This window comes from Myiozetetes cayanensis, unplaced genomic scaffold (assembly GCF_022539395.1).
Source record: "Myiozetetes cayanensis isolate MyiCay16 unplaced genomic scaffold, myiCay2020 scf5-8, whole genome shotgun sequence".
Classification (NCBI taxonomy): domain Eukaryota; kingdom Metazoa; phylum Chordata; class Aves; order Passeriformes; family Tyrannidae; genus Myiozetetes; species Myiozetetes cayanensis.
In genome coordinates, this window is record NW_026087742.1 from 27,974,559 (window position 1) to 27,993,859 (window position 19,301).

A 19,301-nucleotide genomic window follows, 5' to 3' on the forward strand; every position below is an offset into this window, starting at 1 on the left:
AAGAAATAAACTTAGAAAAAATTATATCTCCATAATAAGCTTGTCAAGAAAAAAAAAAACACCACAAGATGTAATGCTTTTTTTAACTTTTATAAAAAAAATTTCTGTGCGAATTTTTAAATTAAAAATAAAGATTAGAAATGTCAATTTTACTTTTATGTTAAAAAGGGTTCCAACTTTATATATATATATATATATATATATATATACTTCTTTATGCATCTATATATAGATGCATAAAATTGACTTTTCCTTTGCTTTCAAAATGTTGGGAAGGTTTCCTTGAAGTATCATTGAATAACTGGTTAGTGACCTCTGCAGGTGACCTAGTCCAGGCTCCTGCTACAAGCAGGCCAGATTTCACAGTTAAAGCAAGTCACTCATAGGGCCCTGCACTGCAGTCACTTCTCTGAGTGAAGCAGCCCTAGGAGTAAACATGTTTCTAAATATCATTCCTGAGATTTGCCTTCATTCCCTCATCACCAGAAATGAATCTGACTTATTCTTTGCTTCTGTGGCAGCAGATAACAATTAGATACCACCATTAGTCTTTGCTGTCCCAGGCTAAGCAAATCCAGTTTTGTTGGACACTCCTCAAGTCTTAGCATGTGGTTCATTTTCATCACTAAAAGATCATGCTCCTGGTTCATGTCCAGCTTGTTGTCCCCAGGTCACACATGTTTGGATTTATTTGATCATTACATCATAATAGTTGTGATGAAATGAGTAAGTTTTACATTATTTCAGTTTTCCTTTCCTTTTGAATTTTTTTGCTTTTATTTATTTTTCAGATCTAAACAATTTCACTTAAAGGCATTTTCCATTAGGGGACAGAAAAAAAAATCACAAAATTCCTAAACAGTTATATTAATCAAAGATACATACAAAAGTTTGTGCTAATTTAGTGGGTTCAACTTTTAAATGAAAATGCCTAACTCCTTGTCTCTCAGAAGAAAGTTTGGTGTTTCTGTAATCAAATTCAGTACTAATACACAGAACTGCCAATTGGTCACATTTGCTGTTTTGGGTCAAAAGTGAGCCCAGTGCAGTGTGGCAGCGACAAGAAGTCTCTGAAGGTACCAGGAAGAATTATATCTCCTCCTCAAGCACAGCCTAGATTTTTCTCCTTGGTTACATGATGATCTTGACAGCTAAATTCCTTACAAAATGTACAGATTCAGCTGGATGTATGAGGCATCCATTCCATAAAGGAATCAAAGCCATTTTGGCCTAAAATCCTCTACACCTTTTTTTCACCTTGCTTTTGAACCCTTTCCTTTCTAGACCTTGAACCTTTTTCTTTTCTGACTGAAAATACATCTGTTCTCGACTTGGGGGCGGGACCTGTCATAATCTTAAAAAAAATTTCAGGTTCTTTTTTCTCTTCTAAAATTTTGTTTTCCTTTAAGACACTTCCTTTTCTAATTTCACCTCTAATTTCTCTTTCCCCCTCACTTTATGTACCCTGTGTTTTCAGTTATTTCCATCTCACTATCTGTCTGCACCACCACTTTCTCTCTCTTGCTTTTCTGCCATGATGTACTTGCAGATGTCCCAAATATTGAAACACACCTGTAATTCTACTCCTGTCAGTAATTCACTTGCTGAAACTAAGACTACTTAAATAATCAAAAGAGCATGCAAAGTGCTGATTGAATAGCAATCTATGAAAAAAAAAAAAAAAAAAAAAGCATTAACCAGAATGGATAGGAAAGGATAGAATAACCCTAACAGCTATTCGAAAGACTCGGCCTGATATATTATATGATTTTGGGCAACACTCCCAAATGTCTAAAACCACAATAAATCTCATATAACGTGGCTTTGGTGACACCAAAGAATAAAGGCCACTTCTTCAAAGATGTACATTGAGGGGTTATTTTACCATAGCTGCATTATCTGTAAAATAGCAATAAAGACAAAGACAAGTGGGGCAGAGAGCAAAGAGCTAAAGAGGGAATCTGAAAATTAGGGGATGGTAGAAATTCTTTCAAATGAAAGATGCTTTGAGAAACAAAATGCACTTTCTATTATTACTGCTAATCTTGACACATCTATTTGCATTGGCAGGGTGGGAGAATGTGTACGGCTTTGACATGACCTGTATTAGGGATGTTGCCATGAAGGAGCCGTTGGTGGACATAGTAGATCCAAAGCAAGTGGTGACCAATGCCTGTTTAATAAAGGTTTGGTAATTCCAAATATACTTAATTATGAATGTTTACAACTAACTGTAGGATTCTTTGGAGACCTGCTGCTTATGTTTTACTGCTATCTTTATATGCTTTTATCTAGCTGCAGAAGCCAACATCATAGAATGCTACCATGCTGAGAAGGAAAGTCATGCAGTTTTAAATTAGTCAGTATTGGTATGTTGTACATGCTCAATATTGTCACATGAGCTAAGCATGAAAATTGATACCTTAATTTCTTACGGAATACCCAAAAGCAAGATGCTTCTTGTGACTCCACTCATTTGGCTACTGCAAGCTGTAACTCAAGACTCTTACAAATTTTACATATGCAAATACTGGATAAAGAGAGACATGGTGTTTTTAGATACGAATTTTAATTGCCCTGCCTTCTTGTAAACAGAGGTTGGAAATTACTGATGGAATGCTGCTGAGAAGAAGGGGTAAATGAATTCTGTTTGCAGTAAAAGATGGAAGCATCAGTTTCTTGTCTGTCTGATGATATAACTAACTTATTCCAGAATGTGATCAGAAATGAAACCTAATTTATTTGTGTAACTTCCTAGTTCTTAGCCTTATCCAGGATATTACTGTATTCTCCCATCCCCAACGTTTCCATTCAGAGGTTAGCTTGTACCCTGTCCTACATATAAGACAGAATGGTCACTGATCCCTTTTCACAAGATCACGTTAAGAATATAGGAACTGCCTGCAGGAATACTTTAAAGCTCTAAAATTCCTTCCACGTGAAGGAAGCCTCCTCATGTGGGACTACTCTCATAAATGAGGCTGTCTGCGTCAATAGCAGTGGAAGGATCAGGTCCATGAATCCAAGAGTATGTTCATTTATCACAAAGAGTCAGTTTTAATTTTTCACTTTCACTTTTTGACAAGAGCAAACACAGCATTAAGCATTCCAGGAAAGACATACCTCTAGTCTGCAGAACCTTTACTGAAAGCAGCAGAAAGGAACAGAAGTAGAAACTCTGTGTGACAACGTATGCATGCACAGTCCATCTGCACTGAGGGGAACACAGGATGGTTGTGCCTGAAAACAGCCTGAGCCAGAGCAATTTAAAATTGCAATACACACAAAAGAAACAGCTCTTTAGTCTGTGTAAAATATGTCCAGAGAGTAAGAGGTAAAGGGACAAAATGGGTTGGCTTCTCTGGAATAAAAAGCTGCATACCCTTAAATGAAGTGTTTTATTTAGAAGGGTTTTGAAAGTAATTGGTTTTAAGAAGACAGACAGAAATTTTCAAAGTGTTTCTATTCAGGTTTTATATTTAGTTTTGACATCTTTTGTCCATACATTGTATGGTGCTGTACCATGTAGAGGCACTGTGGGAGCAAAGCAGGTAATAACTACACAGTCAGAAACCACTTTCCATTCCAGAATCTGTCACTAATCTCACAAACTGATCACTAAAAAAATAGAAAATTGTTAATGAAAGGCATGAAGGAGGGAGGCCTATGTTCAAGCTAGCAGTATGGAAGCAGAAAAAACAGAGTCTGCATTGTTAGGTGTTTTTTTTAATTTAATTTACTTTTGCACATGGTGTATTTATATAAAGTATATTTCTTTCATCCTGAAAATATTTGTGAATTCAGAAAATTATGTTAGCCTAAGAAAACATTTGAGAATAAACAAAGCCATAATGTTTAATTATTTAAATGTTTTATTACAGCACTTCAAGATGGCACAGCTTGTTCATATTAGATTCACAGAGGGATTTTTAGGGGTGCATTCAACCCAAAGCCAGCTAACTTATGATGCCTACCAGATGAGTCTGGGTTCTCTCTACATTAGTCAGTGGATGGACTAGTCACTAGATGCATTCCTCAGAGACCAGTCAGAGCCCTGTGCTACTGCAGTTATTTTGATTCCCAATTTAGATGCTCTGAATTCTTCTACAAAATCAGCAAAATAAGACATCAGCCCCTGCACGCTGTGTAACCATGACACTTAGCTAAAATGTTGGAGACTTGAGTAAAATTTCCTGTTTTGTACTCCTCAGAAACTGGATGTAACATATAAGTCTTGAATCCTTTAAGGAACTCTAGCCACTAGGCCACAGGTGTACTGGGGGTGGTATGCAGAGAATACAGCATGTTCTGTGTTGTGGAAGCCACTCCCTTTTGAATGATCTCTTAAATGTATCTCAGGGGCACAGGAGTGGGAGTCCTCTGTTTTAACTTCCAAGCCAGGGAGCGTAGTGGCATCGAAGCATCTTGAAACCATCAGTCAATAACTGAACTCAGGATAAGTGTATAGATGTCCTATTGAGGGCTTACTGCTTTCAGTAATACTGCCAAAAAAAAGGAAGTTTGTTTCAAACTCAGTAAAACAGTTGTGTTTTCTTCTCTGATCCCCTTGTATATCGGAAAAATACAAATGGTTTTGAATTGACTGAAAACTTTTTCTACCTGTTAATTCTGATTTGGTATCAGCACCAGAGACTAAAATAACAATAACAATAATAACAAACATAATAACAAAATAACAATAACAATAATAATAAAATAACATGGTTCACACACCTGTAGAAAAACCTGCAATGAAAGACTGGCAAAAACTGACAAAACCAAACAAGAACAAAGGACATGCCACATCCAGTTTGTAATAAAAAATACTGTTAAGCTTTCCTGAATATCCTTCCCTATCTAGACATAGAACTAAAAAAGAACAAAAAAAGTCTGTTTCTGTGTTCTTTCCAAGTACAGATTACAGCTCCTGCAGATCAGACACCACTTCAAGATTACACAGTTTAATGATACTTAAATCACAAACTGCCTTCCTTGCACAAAAAAAAAAAAAAAGAAAAAAATTACGCAACATTCTTGTTTATCGGAGACTGTCTGGGAAGGGGATCAGAAAAGAGGTGCTGTGGCACTCTAGAAGCAACCTTAATTCTAATTCATATGAAGAAACGGGACAGGCAGCAAGTCAGCATTTTTTCTATGAGCAAACCTGATTGAGAGCTGTTTCTCCCATTAGAAGGGAGCTGTCTGGGTGATACCATTCAAACAACAAATACACAGTAGCTGGCAACATGGCATCTCAACCTCACTGTTGATTCCAAATGATCGTCTATACATTGTTTGCTCAACCCTAAAGCAATTTGTGCCACAGGACAGTCCAGGAACCATTCTTTATGAAGGGAATGTGAAAACTGAACCTCTCTCTCTCTCTCTGTGCAACAGGGACATGTACCATGGGATGTCTCATGGTCTTTCATGCAGTGTCAACCATGGTCTGAACCCCCTTATTCAGCTGATAATTCTGACATTTTTACTGCTGCTTAGTTTAAAACATTCTATTTTTGTATTGTGATAATAAAGAGCTCTATTTTTATCAGATCCCTGCATAACTATGCCCATTTTGTTGTTGTTATTGTTGTTGTTGTTGTTGAAACCTGAATGAAACCTGGTAAATCATGACTTTTCCATTTATTTTATGCAATGATAGTGTTTGTCCCCTGTGCAGTTAGCTGTAATAAGCAGCACAATTGAATATAAGAATATATAGGTAGCCAGACTAGAATTCAGAGAGATCACCAAAACTGGACTTATCCATTCTCAAAATTATATTAACTAATAAAACCCCCCACACATTTGTCTCCCACCTTGCATAGTAAAAAAGGCATGTTTCTGTCCTTAAAAAAAAGACTGTGAAAGTGACCAACATTTTAGGCAGACCATCTGTTCAATATTTTTGATAAATTTCTACTAAGTTCTCTAATGAAAATATTTCCTGGTTCTTTTGATTCCACTTTACCCTGCAGAGCCAACACAGCTCAGAGAGAGGGAGCTAGTTCCCTTTTATGTGCCTCACTTTTAGACTAAAGTCACAATTTCCCCACAGTGATACCACTAAAAAGACATCAAAAATTACAGAAATCTGCAGCTATCAGCTCACCAGTCCAGTCTAGCTTGTCAAAGCAAATTTTGCAGTCTGCTGTGGATCTCTGCTAGGAGACCTCAGAAGTTCTTATTCCTACTGTGCTTTTTTCTTACTTTCTTTTAAGGGCAAAACCCCCAAAACATTTTAAGGCTATCACAGCTTTAAATGACCAATTATATGCATGGGTCACTTATAAACACTAGTGCCTCGGGGTGTCATTGTAATGTAGTACAATAATTTTCATAATGTTTAAGTTGTTCTTGAGCAATAATGCTAACCAGACAGGCCTAAAAAAGCCCTCCAATGGGCAGTCTAGACTCTGTCCTCCATTTTTGCTGGGTGGGTCTGAAGAAATGCTGGTGACATCAGGGATACAATTCCTGGCATAGGCTGGTAGAGAAAATTTGATTTCTGCCTACAAAACTTCTCTGTACACATGAGCAATGAGGGTATCAGAATGAGCAATGAGTATATCAAAAAGTGCACCGATTTCCCACAGCATTAGAACACAATTAGTAGTATTGCAGACTTATTATCCTCCTTATCATGACTACAAGTTCTGGAAATAACCCAGATAAAAGCAATACCAAAAGCTGGGAAAATCAGATCCATCTGGAAAACACAGTTTCAGCCTTGAAGAGGGAGATTTAAACATTGATGGAATCTTAAAGACTACATCATTGGTTCCAACTACTGCAATCAAACTTAGTACAGTTTACATAATTTACTTCTGTCTTATTCAAGAGTAAGATCCCTGTGGACTGTCCACTTGGAATCAGTTATCTGACAAAGGGCTAGAAAGCATTACCACTAGAAAGCAGGACCCTGTCACACCTCAAATGTTTCAACTGCTTGACATGGTCAAATCACTTTCCCTTCCAGAGATGCACAAACAAATCAAAAGTTTATTTTTATTAAAAACCCAACTCTGCCATCTTTCCTCAGTGCTGACAGTCCCCGATAACAAAAGGTCTGTGAACTTGGACCTGTATCTTCATTTCAATGTCCATCATGCCTGCATTCATCAAGGCAGGTTTTTACCTTGATTCCCTCCCTACCATTCCCAACATACTCTTCAGTGAGTGGCCTGTCTTGCCATGTTCTGTCAGCTTACTCAGATAACTGGACCATTCACTATTTTTTTGATATATTCCAATGTACCATTGATTTCTTACAGTATTAAAGGGCTGCCAGTTGCCTTTGGGGCTGATAATTAAATAAAATGCTGAAGTACATCGCTCAACACTTGCCTGAGAGTCACAAACTTCTGCATGTAAATGCCTTTTTATTTCTCCTCAAAACAGGAAGTAGATATTTATACAGTGAAGACTGAAGAATTGGCATTTACTTCTGCATTCTGCCTCCAAATTCAACGTAATGATTACATTCATGCCTTGGTCACCTATTTTAATATCGAATTTACAAAGTGCCACAAGAAGATGGGATTTTCTACAGGTAATCTGTATTTCTTTTAGTTTCATTTCTGTTGCTATCAGTCTAGCAGTTCTGCTGGTCAGATGGTGCAGAAAGGTTTAATGTACCACCAGGTTTGAATTTCAGTGATAAAAATAATTGTGATTCTGGGGGAGGTGAACAAGATGGGCAAAGAGCAACTGCTTATAGGAATTCTATAGAAACAGAGGCAGGATTTCACTATGGCTGCCAAGCTTAGGGTTCAGTGGGAATTATGACCTAGGAGTTTATGCCCCTCACCAGTTGTATCTAAATCCCATGTCAAGTTTTCAGATTAGATAGAGAATTATCAGCTCAGTGAGAGATAGCAGCTCTGCATCCTAGTTTTCCCTAAATCCAAAACTCAATAAAGCTCTTGCTTGTCTCTTGACTCTAGGACAAAATCATAATTCTTTCCAAGCACACACTGCTTATGTAAATCATCTCTAACAATGTGAAACTCTAACTTACCTTGGTGAGCAGAAATTTAAAAGAATAACCCCATTCCTTTAAGGCATCATTTAACAGACTGAATAAACCACAGAGTGTTGTAAGAAATGCAAAAACCTCATCCTGTATTAGCCTGACTGCATACAGGAGGTTGAAGGAAGTGTTTCTCTGCCTCTGTTTAGTACATCATGATAAGGCAGGTGCAGAAGAAGTTACTCCATAAAAAAGTCATTTGGCCATCTGTTGCTGAAGGTCACCACTGTCTGGAAGATTGGTCTAGATTCTCAGCTGGTGTCTGTTGGCAAACTGAATTCAGTAAAATATACCAGTTTGTAGGACATGATGAAGTGCCCCTTGATTGATATGTAGTCTTTTTAATTATGAAGAAACTAAGTATGTGATTTGGAGTGGACCTGAAGACCTGTGCCTACATTACACAAACCCACACCCCCACACACATACACCCTTCATGGGGCACAAGTTTCCAGTTATGTCAGGCTTTTCTAAGGAACACAGCTCTGCAAAAGGGTATACACACATGTACATGTGTGTGTACAAGGTAGCAGTTACAATTTAAAATATAAACTCCATTTAGTTTTGATCTAACATGTTTTCACTTAAGAGTTTTACAGAGGCATGTCCAAATAGTAAACAGTCTGGATCTGAACTCCTACAAGAAGATCTCTCCATTTAAAATATTGTGATTAGGAGTCATTAAAACTGTCTGGACACAGAGAGAGAAATTATCTGGTAAAATACTTTTCTTTTGGAAGATACAAGTTTGCCAGCACGGTTTCTGAGAAAAACTTTGTTTATATCAGTCTTCTGATACTAGAATTTTTGGGGAAAAAAGAAGTTAAAAATTCCTGTCCCAACGTGTTTTTGAAAAAACAACAGTATTTCCCCAGTCACAAAAAATTTCAAAATCCAAATATTTTTTTAATATTGATGTTGAAATTAAATAAGATCATTATTTTATTACACAGTGTTAATATATTATTAGTATGATATAATAAAATGGCCTCATGTGACTGGGGATACAAATAGAAGACAAATAAATTTATCAGAGGATTTTTGCCAGGTCAGGAAGTCTCTGAACTTGTTTAGGTATTCTTAGCTTCCTAGATGCTCCTGACTGCAGAAATGGTAGAAGTGCTAAGTAACCAATGTAATTTCATTAGGCACTGCTCAAAGGTTTGAATTTAAATCAGAAAAAAAAATAATTTACAGTTTGAAATAGCAGAGGACTGTCAAAGTGATTCTGCTAAGCAAGACAAGAAATTAATTTAGATCAGTTTCCATCTCTGGCAGATTGCCCACACTATCTGCCTTTTAAAAATCCAAAGCCAGACCAAGGTGCAAGTACCCTTTCACCAGCTCTATCCTCCTGGAAACTATGAAATCTGTTGTTCTGGGATCATGAATCAAAGGTTTCATCTGTGACATTGTAAATAATAATTTATTGATGATTTTGTGTAATTCTTTTCTGAACTAATTTAGACTTCTGACATTCAAAGCACTTAGTGGTAAAGATTTCCCCAATTTGAACATGTGTGGGTTGAAAGGAAAGCATCAAAAAGTGCCTGTCTTGCTCTGTAACCCCCTTTGTGAAATCCTTCTTGCTGGGTGTGATTCATGTCTGGCATATTCCAGTAAAAATTAGAAGACAACCCACTGACAGCTGAAGAATTAATTGTGTTGGTGTAAAGTACATTTACTAGTATAGTACATAAGTTAAAGCATTCTGTGAGAAGAAAGGGTTTTTTGCAATTGTTCCCAAGTCTTAATTTCATTTGCAAGACATGTAAGAAATTTTGATAAGTAATACCCATATATATTTTTTAGCACCTGATGCTCCTTATACTCACTGGAAGCAAACTGTCTTCTACTTAGAGGACTATTTAACTGTGAGACGAGGAGAAGAAATCTATGGAACTATATCCATGAAACCAAATGCAAAAAATGTGGTAAGTCAGCATCCCTGATTCTAATTCCAACTCTATTGATCACAAACTATAATCAACAGTAAAGAAAATGCATACTAGTAAAAACCATGAGAATGCTAAAGGCATTCATGTTTATTAGCAAAAGCTCTAGTCACAGCTTCACCAGAGCTGATGACTGCAACGATACAGCAGTACTAATGTTACAGAAGTCAGCCTGCAAACAAGCTAGCATGGGGAGAAAGGATTCAAATGCATCACCCAGTCAGCTGTCTGTCCTCTGCAATCTGCTTTATTCAAATTTTGTGAAGCACATAGGCAAGGGTCTCTTCATACTGTCACTTAAATCAGTGGTAAGATCCCTTCTGCCAACATAGGATGATCAAGAGTAAGTACTTCAGTTCCACATCTATGGCCACTGCGTGATTTCCCACTCAGTGCCCAAGAACTCTCCAGTAGGAAATCAAGTGACACAATTCATTTGAATGTCTGTGTGAACTCACTGATCAAATGTACTTAACTCACTAATCAAGTGACAGGGTTGTTTAAAAATTGTGGCTTTCCATAAACAATGCGGTGTTTTATTCAAGACTAAAACTAAAGCATGATGGATTTCACACTACGACAGGTGAAAACTTCCTCAATTTCTGTGCTATGGGTTGAATCCCTCCATGTCAGTTATTCAGTACTTCTTTTAACTTGTAAGTAGACTATGAGACGTAGCTGCAGTAGTTGTAATTGTTGAACTATTGCATTTGTTGATTGCAGCAAATCTTAACATTTCATTGTCTTCCTTTTTTGTGTCACTTTTCCATTTTTGTACCAAACACAGCTTGGATATGGTTTTCATAGTAGTGGAATACTATACAGGGGAAGAAATAAACACAAAATAAACTTGGCATTAAAAGAAACACATTCGCCCCGAAGCTACAGCTTGCTGTGAAAGAGAGGAAAATAGTCTGTTTCCCACCTTCATATTGTCCTTGGGGGAGTGGAACATTTTCTTTTGGGTTGAGGCATATCAATTTTCTTTGACAGAAATGAATAAAATATCTCAAATTTGTTTGCACAGCAGTAAGCACCTGAATGCAGATTTACATGCTAAAATTTTATGTGTTCTTGATAGATGTCATCAAACAGAGAGACCACCTTGTTTAAAAGGAAAGATGAAGGCTTTCAAGAGCTTGTAGAGTCAGAGCTTCCTTTTGTAGGGCTATGTAGTGCCTCTTTCCTAAAACCATGTCATTATAAGATAAAGAACGACTACAGGGAAGTTTATTAGATCTATTCTGGAGTAACCCCTAGTGTGAAAGCCCTTTAGTCTAGATAAGGAGCATCTCAATGGGGAATACCCTTCAGAAATTTTTATACGATATGTATGGTAACAGCACTTCAGAAGCTTCCTAGTAGTAATCGGGACATTAAATCAGCCTCAAGAAGAATACAGAAATATGACCTAAGCATAGATTGTATGGTGAATGCTATTACACATCCTACACCCTGCTTTTTCAGTGTTAGCACCATTTAAAACCAAAAGAAGTTAGAAATCACTGTAGGTATCTCTTGAATCTGCAGGTCTTTTCAACTCAAGCAATGATAACTGAATTGATACACTAAACTGATGGTTTTACTTACATGTTACATTTAAATCTTTTTACAGCGTGACCTGGATTTCACAGTAGACTTGGATTTTAAAGGACAGCTATGTGAAATGTCAGTATCTAATGACTACAAAATGCGTTAGCAGGAAACCTTTCAGAGAGATGAAAAGGAGAATTTTATCGAGTCTTGAACTGCTGAGCTTCAAGCTAAGAGCAACTGTTCACAAGATTATTTTATTAACTACTAGAATGTTTACTCTGATGGAGAGTGGTAACCTGATCTTTCTTGCAGATAGTACAGGGGGGCTGGGATCCCACTGTGAATGTACAGTATACAGAACTGTAGCTTTTGTCAAACATAGGAAAAATTAAGCAACAGTCTTGAGTGTTCTGGTTAACTTCAGGATGGCAGAAGATGCATATACAAATTGTATTACTTACTGTGAATTTCTGGTTCTTCCAAGCTTTGCATGTTAAGATGAGTAGGGCAGTTTTCTCACTATGAAAGACTACTACAGCACATTACTGTGATAGTATTACTGGACTTATATTCAATATAAGTGAATATATATATATTGTACATGGGGAAAAAAAGTAATTTCATAATAGGAATTTGCTTTGTGAATATTTAATTCTCATTATGCAGTTATGGAAAGATAATGGTGTTACCTCTGGCACTACTCTAGGCAGTGATATATTCCATTAACTGTCCATCCAATGTTACAGCTTTGGTAAATACTTCATGCAAAGTGTACATAAGAGCTGGACATTTACAGGAAGTTCAACAACTATATTTTTGAATGTCCTCTGGAAAATGTGGACCATTAGTTTTGAAATTCACCTTCACAACTGGATGTCTGTCAGAGCTTTAAAAAACATTAGCTTTTTATCTTTGAAAATATTCTGTGGTGAGTTTTTATAGCTGGATTTTGCATGAGACCTGAAATCAGACACCTAGTATTTAAATGTGATGAATGCAAAGTCTCTGAAATGGTGGATAATTCATGTTTTTTAGCCATGCCATATTTCAGTTCTTTGCAAGATTCTTAATACAAAATAATTTAAAAAAATAGGAATTAGTGTTTCCTTTTGGTGATGTTTTAGATAAGTTTTAAATTGCAAATACTATTCTCAAGAGTGCAGTGATTTGCAGGAACAGATTAATGTCTTTAAAAATGTCAATGGCTTCTGATAATACTAAGATGTCTGTAGCTTCCCCATCCCCTTAAGCCCCTTGTTTTTCTTACAAAATCTCCCGCTTATTGTTAAAACATTAAGTGCTTATAATTCCGTATATGTATGTATCAGGTCTTTTTACTATATGAATGTGGACCATTTAATCACATGTAATTCATCAACAACTGCGTCATCAGTCCTATCTACGCATTTTCCAGTCTGTCTGGCATTAGGCACTAAATCGTTCTATCATGTATTGGGTAAGATTGACTAGTTTTTTGCCTAAAAATCTTTTTAATCACCTGCAAATAAAGCATACTTGAAGATGTATTTTGTCAGTATTTGTCAACTTCTCATGCTTTAGAAACCTGTATTTATTGATTTTCCCTTCACAGAAACTGTACAGTGCCTCCATTTTCTTATGGTCTAAAGATTACGATCTAGGGATTGTATCACATGGTATCTATGTAGAATGAAATTAAACTGTATTTCAGCAGTAAAAGATGCTTTTTGCAATGTAGTGCATCACTGTTGTTTTAAAGCACTTTTCTTTCATTTTTTTTTAAATGAAGATGAACAACTTTCCTCACAAAATCACTCGGATTTTATCTGTCAAATATTGCTGTCATTTTCAGGGAATCAGTTCAGCTACTCTTTCAGTAATGGACTGGGAAAAACCCCTCTGCAAGTTCCCTTTCTAGGAACACTTCTGTGATTCTAGAATTTTAAGGTAAAGAATTCTACCAGATTTTTTCTCAGGCCCCTTCATTTATATAGAGATGCTCAAATGATGTCTTCATCCTCTCCTTTGCCACTAATCACTGAGCTGTTACTGAAAGAAGAAAGACTATTGCTTCATTTGCCTGAATTATACTATGACAGCACTTCAAATCATCTACTTCTCTTGCCCACTGCAGGAATCTTTAATAAGTTTATTATTAAAAGAATAACAAAGAAGAAAAAAAATCCCACACCTTGTTTGAAACAAGGAAAAGACCATTAAAAAAAAAAAAATCCCAAGGGTCTTAACAGAGAATGTGCCATTTTGCCTGACAGACAGCACTAGTCAAGAAGCTGAAAAAAAAAAAAACAAACTTGATCAGGACAACTCATTAACCAATTTGAGAGGCATTCAAGCAGTGTTGAACACTGACTGCCCTTTCTGGCTCATCTTTCAACTACTGACAGTGAGGTGAAAGTCTCTCTTCAACAGTGGCCAGTGGCCACCTTGCCTTAGTACTTAAACTGCCCATTCACTTCAACATTGCACGATTAAGTCCTGGCTGATACTGTTAATGGCACAGTTCTGGGATGGCAGTCAGACCTCAGGGACACTCAGTCCTGGAAAACTGGTTTGTGCTTTTCTTCATTTCTGAAACATATCACATATTTCTCCATCACAAAAAGAAATGAGAGTACCTACTGCAGTGTGGCTGAGTGTCTTTAAAATCAAAGTGATCAAAAAGCAAATTCAGGTTTCCAAGGCCATTATAGGTGTTACCTACTACAAAGGTTTTAAAAGCACCAAAAGTTCAGCACACATAGGATCTGTTATGTCAGCATTCGTGAAACTGGTACGCAAAAACTTGCAGGCCAGGTGTAATTGGCTCTTAGGTTTTGCTCAGCAATCCAGCAAGTCTGGGTACCTACCACAGAGTCTGAGCCTAATTTTCTCCAGGCTTGAACAAGAAGGCCTCCTGTGGACTCCAGGGTTGAACCAAAGCCACTGGTTTTCAAAGCTTTACATTAAAATATTAATGACAAAATGACTGCTGACAACTGAAACAGACACATGTTTAAAGCGTTTAATTTCCCTCCCACTGACAGGAAAAGAAGAGCATGAGCTTAGGACAGAGCATGAGAAAGAAACTGAAATACAGTATTTACACAAAAAACTTTCCCTGATGAGTAGTACAGCACTGGAGAAAAGAGAAAGCTGGTCACCTCTGCCTTGACTCTGATCTAAGGCAAAAGTATTAAAACTCCTCTCAGGGATTTTCCTGTCACTTGAAACACAAAGAAACATCCAAAAAAACTTTAAATACTGAGCATGGGTCTGAAAGGCATAGTGGGCAATTCAAACTTGCAGTGCTTGTAAGGAAGTAGTCTGTAATGTTAGGAGGGCCACTCTGTATTCCCAAGGTTCTCTACAGAACAGTACAGTGTGACTCCATTCTCATATGCATTTCTTATTCCCAGCACAAACTGGCCCTTGACAGATGTATTAAAGATTCAGGCTTAGCTTGGTTTTTGCAGAGGTTGTTCTAGGGACCTTCCTATGTGTAAAATTAGGAAGTTTAGAGCCTTTTTACATCAGTTTAGACTTTTAATAGGGGTTGAAACAGTTCAGAATATAAACAATAGTATTACCCAAGGTGGCATGCTTTTACTACAGAGCTAATTTGAAGAACCTTCTCAGAGATAATTTCTTACAGGATTTTAAATTTAATATTAACTGATAATCTAACAAATACAGATTTGATTATACATAACCAAGAGAAACTTCATTCACTTAGAAGATAATTTTATAAAGGTGGCCCAATGTATATAAGGAAGAATAAATACCTGCTTTAAGAAGATAAGAAAGTACAGGCTGGGATCCGACCTGCTGGAAAGCAGCTCTGCAGAGAAGGACCTGAGGGTTCTGGTGGACAAGTTGTCCATGAGCCAGCCAGAGTGCTTTAGGAAGAGCTTTGCCAGCAGGTTCAGGGAGATGATCCTGTCCCTCTACTCAGCCCTAGTGAGGCCACAGCTGGAGTGCTGTGTCCAGTTCTGGGCTGCTCAGTTAGGAAAGACATGGAGCTCCTGGAGCAGGTCCAGTGGAGGGCAACAAAGATGATTGAGGGCCTGGAGCATCTCTCTTAAGAGGAAAGGCTGAGGGAGTTGGGCCTGTTCAGCCTCAAGAAGAGGAGACTGAGAGGGGAACCTCATCAAAATATGTAAGTATCTTAAGGGAGGGTGTCAACAGGATGGACCAGATGCTGAGCAATAGGACGAAAGGCCGTGGGCAGAAACTGATGCACAGGAGGTTCCACCTGAATATGAGGAAAAACTTTACTGTGCAAGTGACCGAGCACTGGAACAGATTGCCCGGAAAGGATCTGGAATCTCCTTCCTAGAGATATTCAAAAGCCACCTGAGTAATGTGCTCTAAGGGACCCTGCTTGGGCAGGATTTAGACTACATGACCTCCAGTAGTCCTTTCCAAACCTAACCATTCTGGGATTATGTGATTTCCAGGAACAGAGACTCCCCAGCCTCTCTTGGCAGCTGTTCCAATGCTGGGCTAATCTCACATAAGCACTTTATGTTCAACTGGAATTTCTTGTGTTTTAACTTGGGACTGTTGGTCCTTGTTATTTTCCTATTTGCCCCTGAGAAGAGTCTGGCTCTGTTTTCACTGTAATCTGCATTAGTTACTGGAAGATACAATTAGTTCCCACCTTAGTTCCCTCATGGTACCTCCTCTCCTCCCTATACAACCCATGATTGCACCCTGGCCTTTTATATGAATTACACCTCATATCCACCTATAATCCCTCCTTCCTTTTTTTTCCTTCTAACAGAGTCTAAGTATATATTGCTTCTGTTACACAAGTTTTAACAAATGTACCTAAGGGTTTTGCAAAGAATATAACCCCAAAGACAACTTCAGGTTCTCTTACTGCATTGTGTTGGTGGCATTGAGGACATATTTTACAAGTAATTTTCAGGGTGGCATATAAGGTCTAAGTTTATGCCATTGTGTGCACTTGCCTAGTTTGAATATACAACAAAGCCACATGATTTCTTTTTCAATAGGCACTCAGTATTCACAGACTACTTCCAACTGGAAAAGTGGGAGGGTTCTAGTCTTTTTTGAAGAAACATTTATTTTCAACATTTCTCAGAGATGTTAATCCCCATAGCACACAGGCACGTGGGTGGAAGACAAATCCTTTAGATCTAAACTTCCTAAAAATTAAATGTGAATTTACAGCACCTACAAATCTTCTTGAAGAGTAACTAAAGAAATAAACCTGGTGTTTCAGATCCGATAAAACAATATATTTAAAGAAGATGTGAATCATGAGCTAGAGATTTCCCAGAAAAATTATATTTCTGCACAGTATGTTGACTGAGGTGAGCCAGGGCAGTAGTACGCCTACAGGGAACAAGAGTGTTCCCTGAAAATAGCTGCTGCTTCTGGGGATAGACAAAAAAAATGGTAAAAGACGTGCTCTACACAGCTGAGATGGAGAAAGATGCAGACCACTGCTCACAGACAGCTGCTAAAGCAGAGCACCCATCCTTTAGACAAAGAATTATTCCAGAGCACAAATACAGCTGAAGGGAAAGGAAAAGGTTTTTATGATCTCAAAATTTTTGCAATCAACATTGTTCTCTTTGCCTGTCTTACCAGTCTCTGCAGGTACCAATACAATTTCTCTGAATTTTCCCTTTTCTTAGTATGTTTGATATTTTTCTCATTTTTCAGTGGAAACAAACATTGGAGATAAGTGATGATGCAAACAACATAAATATAGCATTTTTTGAGAAAGCTTGGAGAGAGCTATAGTGTGACTGTGAAACAGAAAGAAACCATGTTAGCTTTGAGATGACAACTACAACACAAAATCAGTCGTACTTCTCACAGAGCACACAGGGCTACTATCCAGGTCATTCCTCTGAATCACCAAATGTGGTCTTTTAGAGGCACATCAGCAAAATCAAGCCTAAGCTGACCTCTAAATCTTCATGTGGAAAACAGAACATCCTCTTTTGCAGATTGACTCTGTGGTTTTGTGCCTGGCCATTTTCCATTTGCTCACATGAACCATCAGCATTTCCAGTACAACACAGCCCTAGAATCAGAAATGGACTCCTGTATTAAGGTCACAACAGCATTTAATCACAAATCATAGAAGCCCTGCCATTTTGATGCAGGAATATGAAATGGCAGCCCTGAAAGGCATGTGTAACTCATTAACAGTAACTTGCAATGCTGATCAGTTAGCAGAAGTACTTTATCATCATAGTGGCATATTTTCACATTTATTGGCATGACAAATCAGTGTCATTAGCTAATGAGATCTGATTGAAGCAAAAATAATTGCTATTAGCACCACCAACAGAGTATCTCAGAGAAAAAAAAGCTCATTATTTTGCTTGCTTTCTATGGGATGAGTGTAGGTAGGCAAGCAACATAAGTGCTCTGTCAAGCTGAAGCAGGAGCATGTGATGGATAGAATCTGTATGTCAAATAGACAACAAAACACATGATGAAAACAAATTCTGAGCCATGAATTGAGGGTATGGAAGCAGCAGAATTCGAAAGGTCGAGGTATCCTTTACCAGTAAAGATGTGGAGGTAACTAAGAAAATAATCAGAAAATACTCAGAAGACCAGATAAATTGGTCTGACTCGTCCCACCAACAAATGTCACAGAGACATTAAAACATAACATCTTCTGTGAGAAATTTCAATTTGAATTCTATTGCTAAGTGATACCATTAAGTAGGAATTCTGTTAAGCAGCAGGATGTCTGATCTCAATCTGAGCAAATGCCTGGACTATTCCAACCTAATGTTCATTGGTCCGAATACAAAATTCACTTCTGCTTGCCAGAACATTTGACACTGTGTTATGTTCTTCCCATCCTTGTTCTTTCAACAGTACTGGCACAATATGCTGTTTCTTTTCCTTCATCTTGAGATGTTTCTAGCTTGTACTTTAGTGATATACAAGATTCCCATTCTGGAACCTGCTTATAAATCAAAACCAGACCTAAATCAAACTTTTCAACTAAGCTGTCCTCATCTCTTATTTGCCTGTTTGTCATGTATTCTTTTTATTATGGTCCACTCATGCAAATGCCTATGGGAGTGAGGATGAATCTAGTCAGCCTGGAGATCCTGCCGGTCCCATGGAACTCGGAACATTTATAAGGAGTCAGAATTTTAGAAGTCAGAAAGTACCACTGTGATTTATCAATCTCCTGAAAACATCCAACCCTACTGCTGAAGTAGGACAAGCTGGAACAGGTTCTCCAGGACCATTTATAGTTGGGGTTTGAGTATCTCCAAGGATGGACAACTCCACAACCTCTCTGAGAAAACTATTCTGGTGTTTGACAACCAACACATTAAAAAAAATTAATTCCTGTGTTCAAATGGAATTTCTTGTGTTTCAATTTTTCCCTGTAGCCTCTTCTCCTGTCACTGGGCATTCTTGAGAAGAGTCTGTCTCCCTACTCTTCATTCCCCATATCCATCAAGTATTTACACACACTGCTAAGCTCCCTCTCTCTTCTTTAGACCCTCTTGGCCCAACCATATAACATGACTGTAGCAACTAAAAAAGTGGGTTAAAAATACAGCCTCGAAGAATGTATTCTGTAAAGTACTGACTTCTCAAAGTATGTAGAGGCTAGTTACAGTAGTCTGTTCAATCTTAATTGCTAGGAGACTATAGCAAAAACTGGTTAGGCAATCTCACAATGGATAAGCGCAACAATATTTCTTAAGAACAAGTTACTGATGATACTTCTGTATACCATAGCAGTAAAATGGGCACAGTAATTGCATGGAATTTTGATGTCC

The 19,301-nt window shown here is 37.6% G+C and overlaps 2 protein-coding genes across 2 annotated transcripts in view; one reads left to right on the top strand and one right to left on the bottom strand.

Moving 5' to 3' along the window:
- The window catches only part of PRMT8 (protein arginine methyltransferase 8), a 57,705-nt gene extending 44,656 nt beyond the window's left edge, over positions 1 to 13,049 (top strand). The window contains exons 7-10 of the mRNA XM_050333545.1: positions 2,071 to 2,186; positions 7,402 to 7,552; positions 9,845 to 9,966; positions 11,603 to 13,049. Of these exons, the coding sequence (XP_050189502.1) occupies positions 2,071 to 2,186; positions 7,402 to 7,552; positions 9,845 to 9,966; positions 11,603 to 11,686 (473 nt within the window). The 3' untranslated portion in view covers positions 11,687 to 13,049. The remainder of the gene's footprint in view (positions 1 to 2,070; positions 2,187 to 7,401; positions 7,553 to 9,844; positions 9,967 to 11,602) is intronic.
- The window catches only part of CRACR2A (calcium release activated channel regulator 2A), a 72,240-nt gene continuing 63,238 nt past the window's right edge, over positions 10,300 to 19,301 (bottom strand). Inside the window, exon 20 of the mRNA XM_050333543.1 lies at positions 10,300 to 10,804. The gene's annotated coding sequence lies outside the window, so the exon portion shown is untranslated. The remainder of the gene's footprint in view (positions 10,805 to 19,301) is intronic.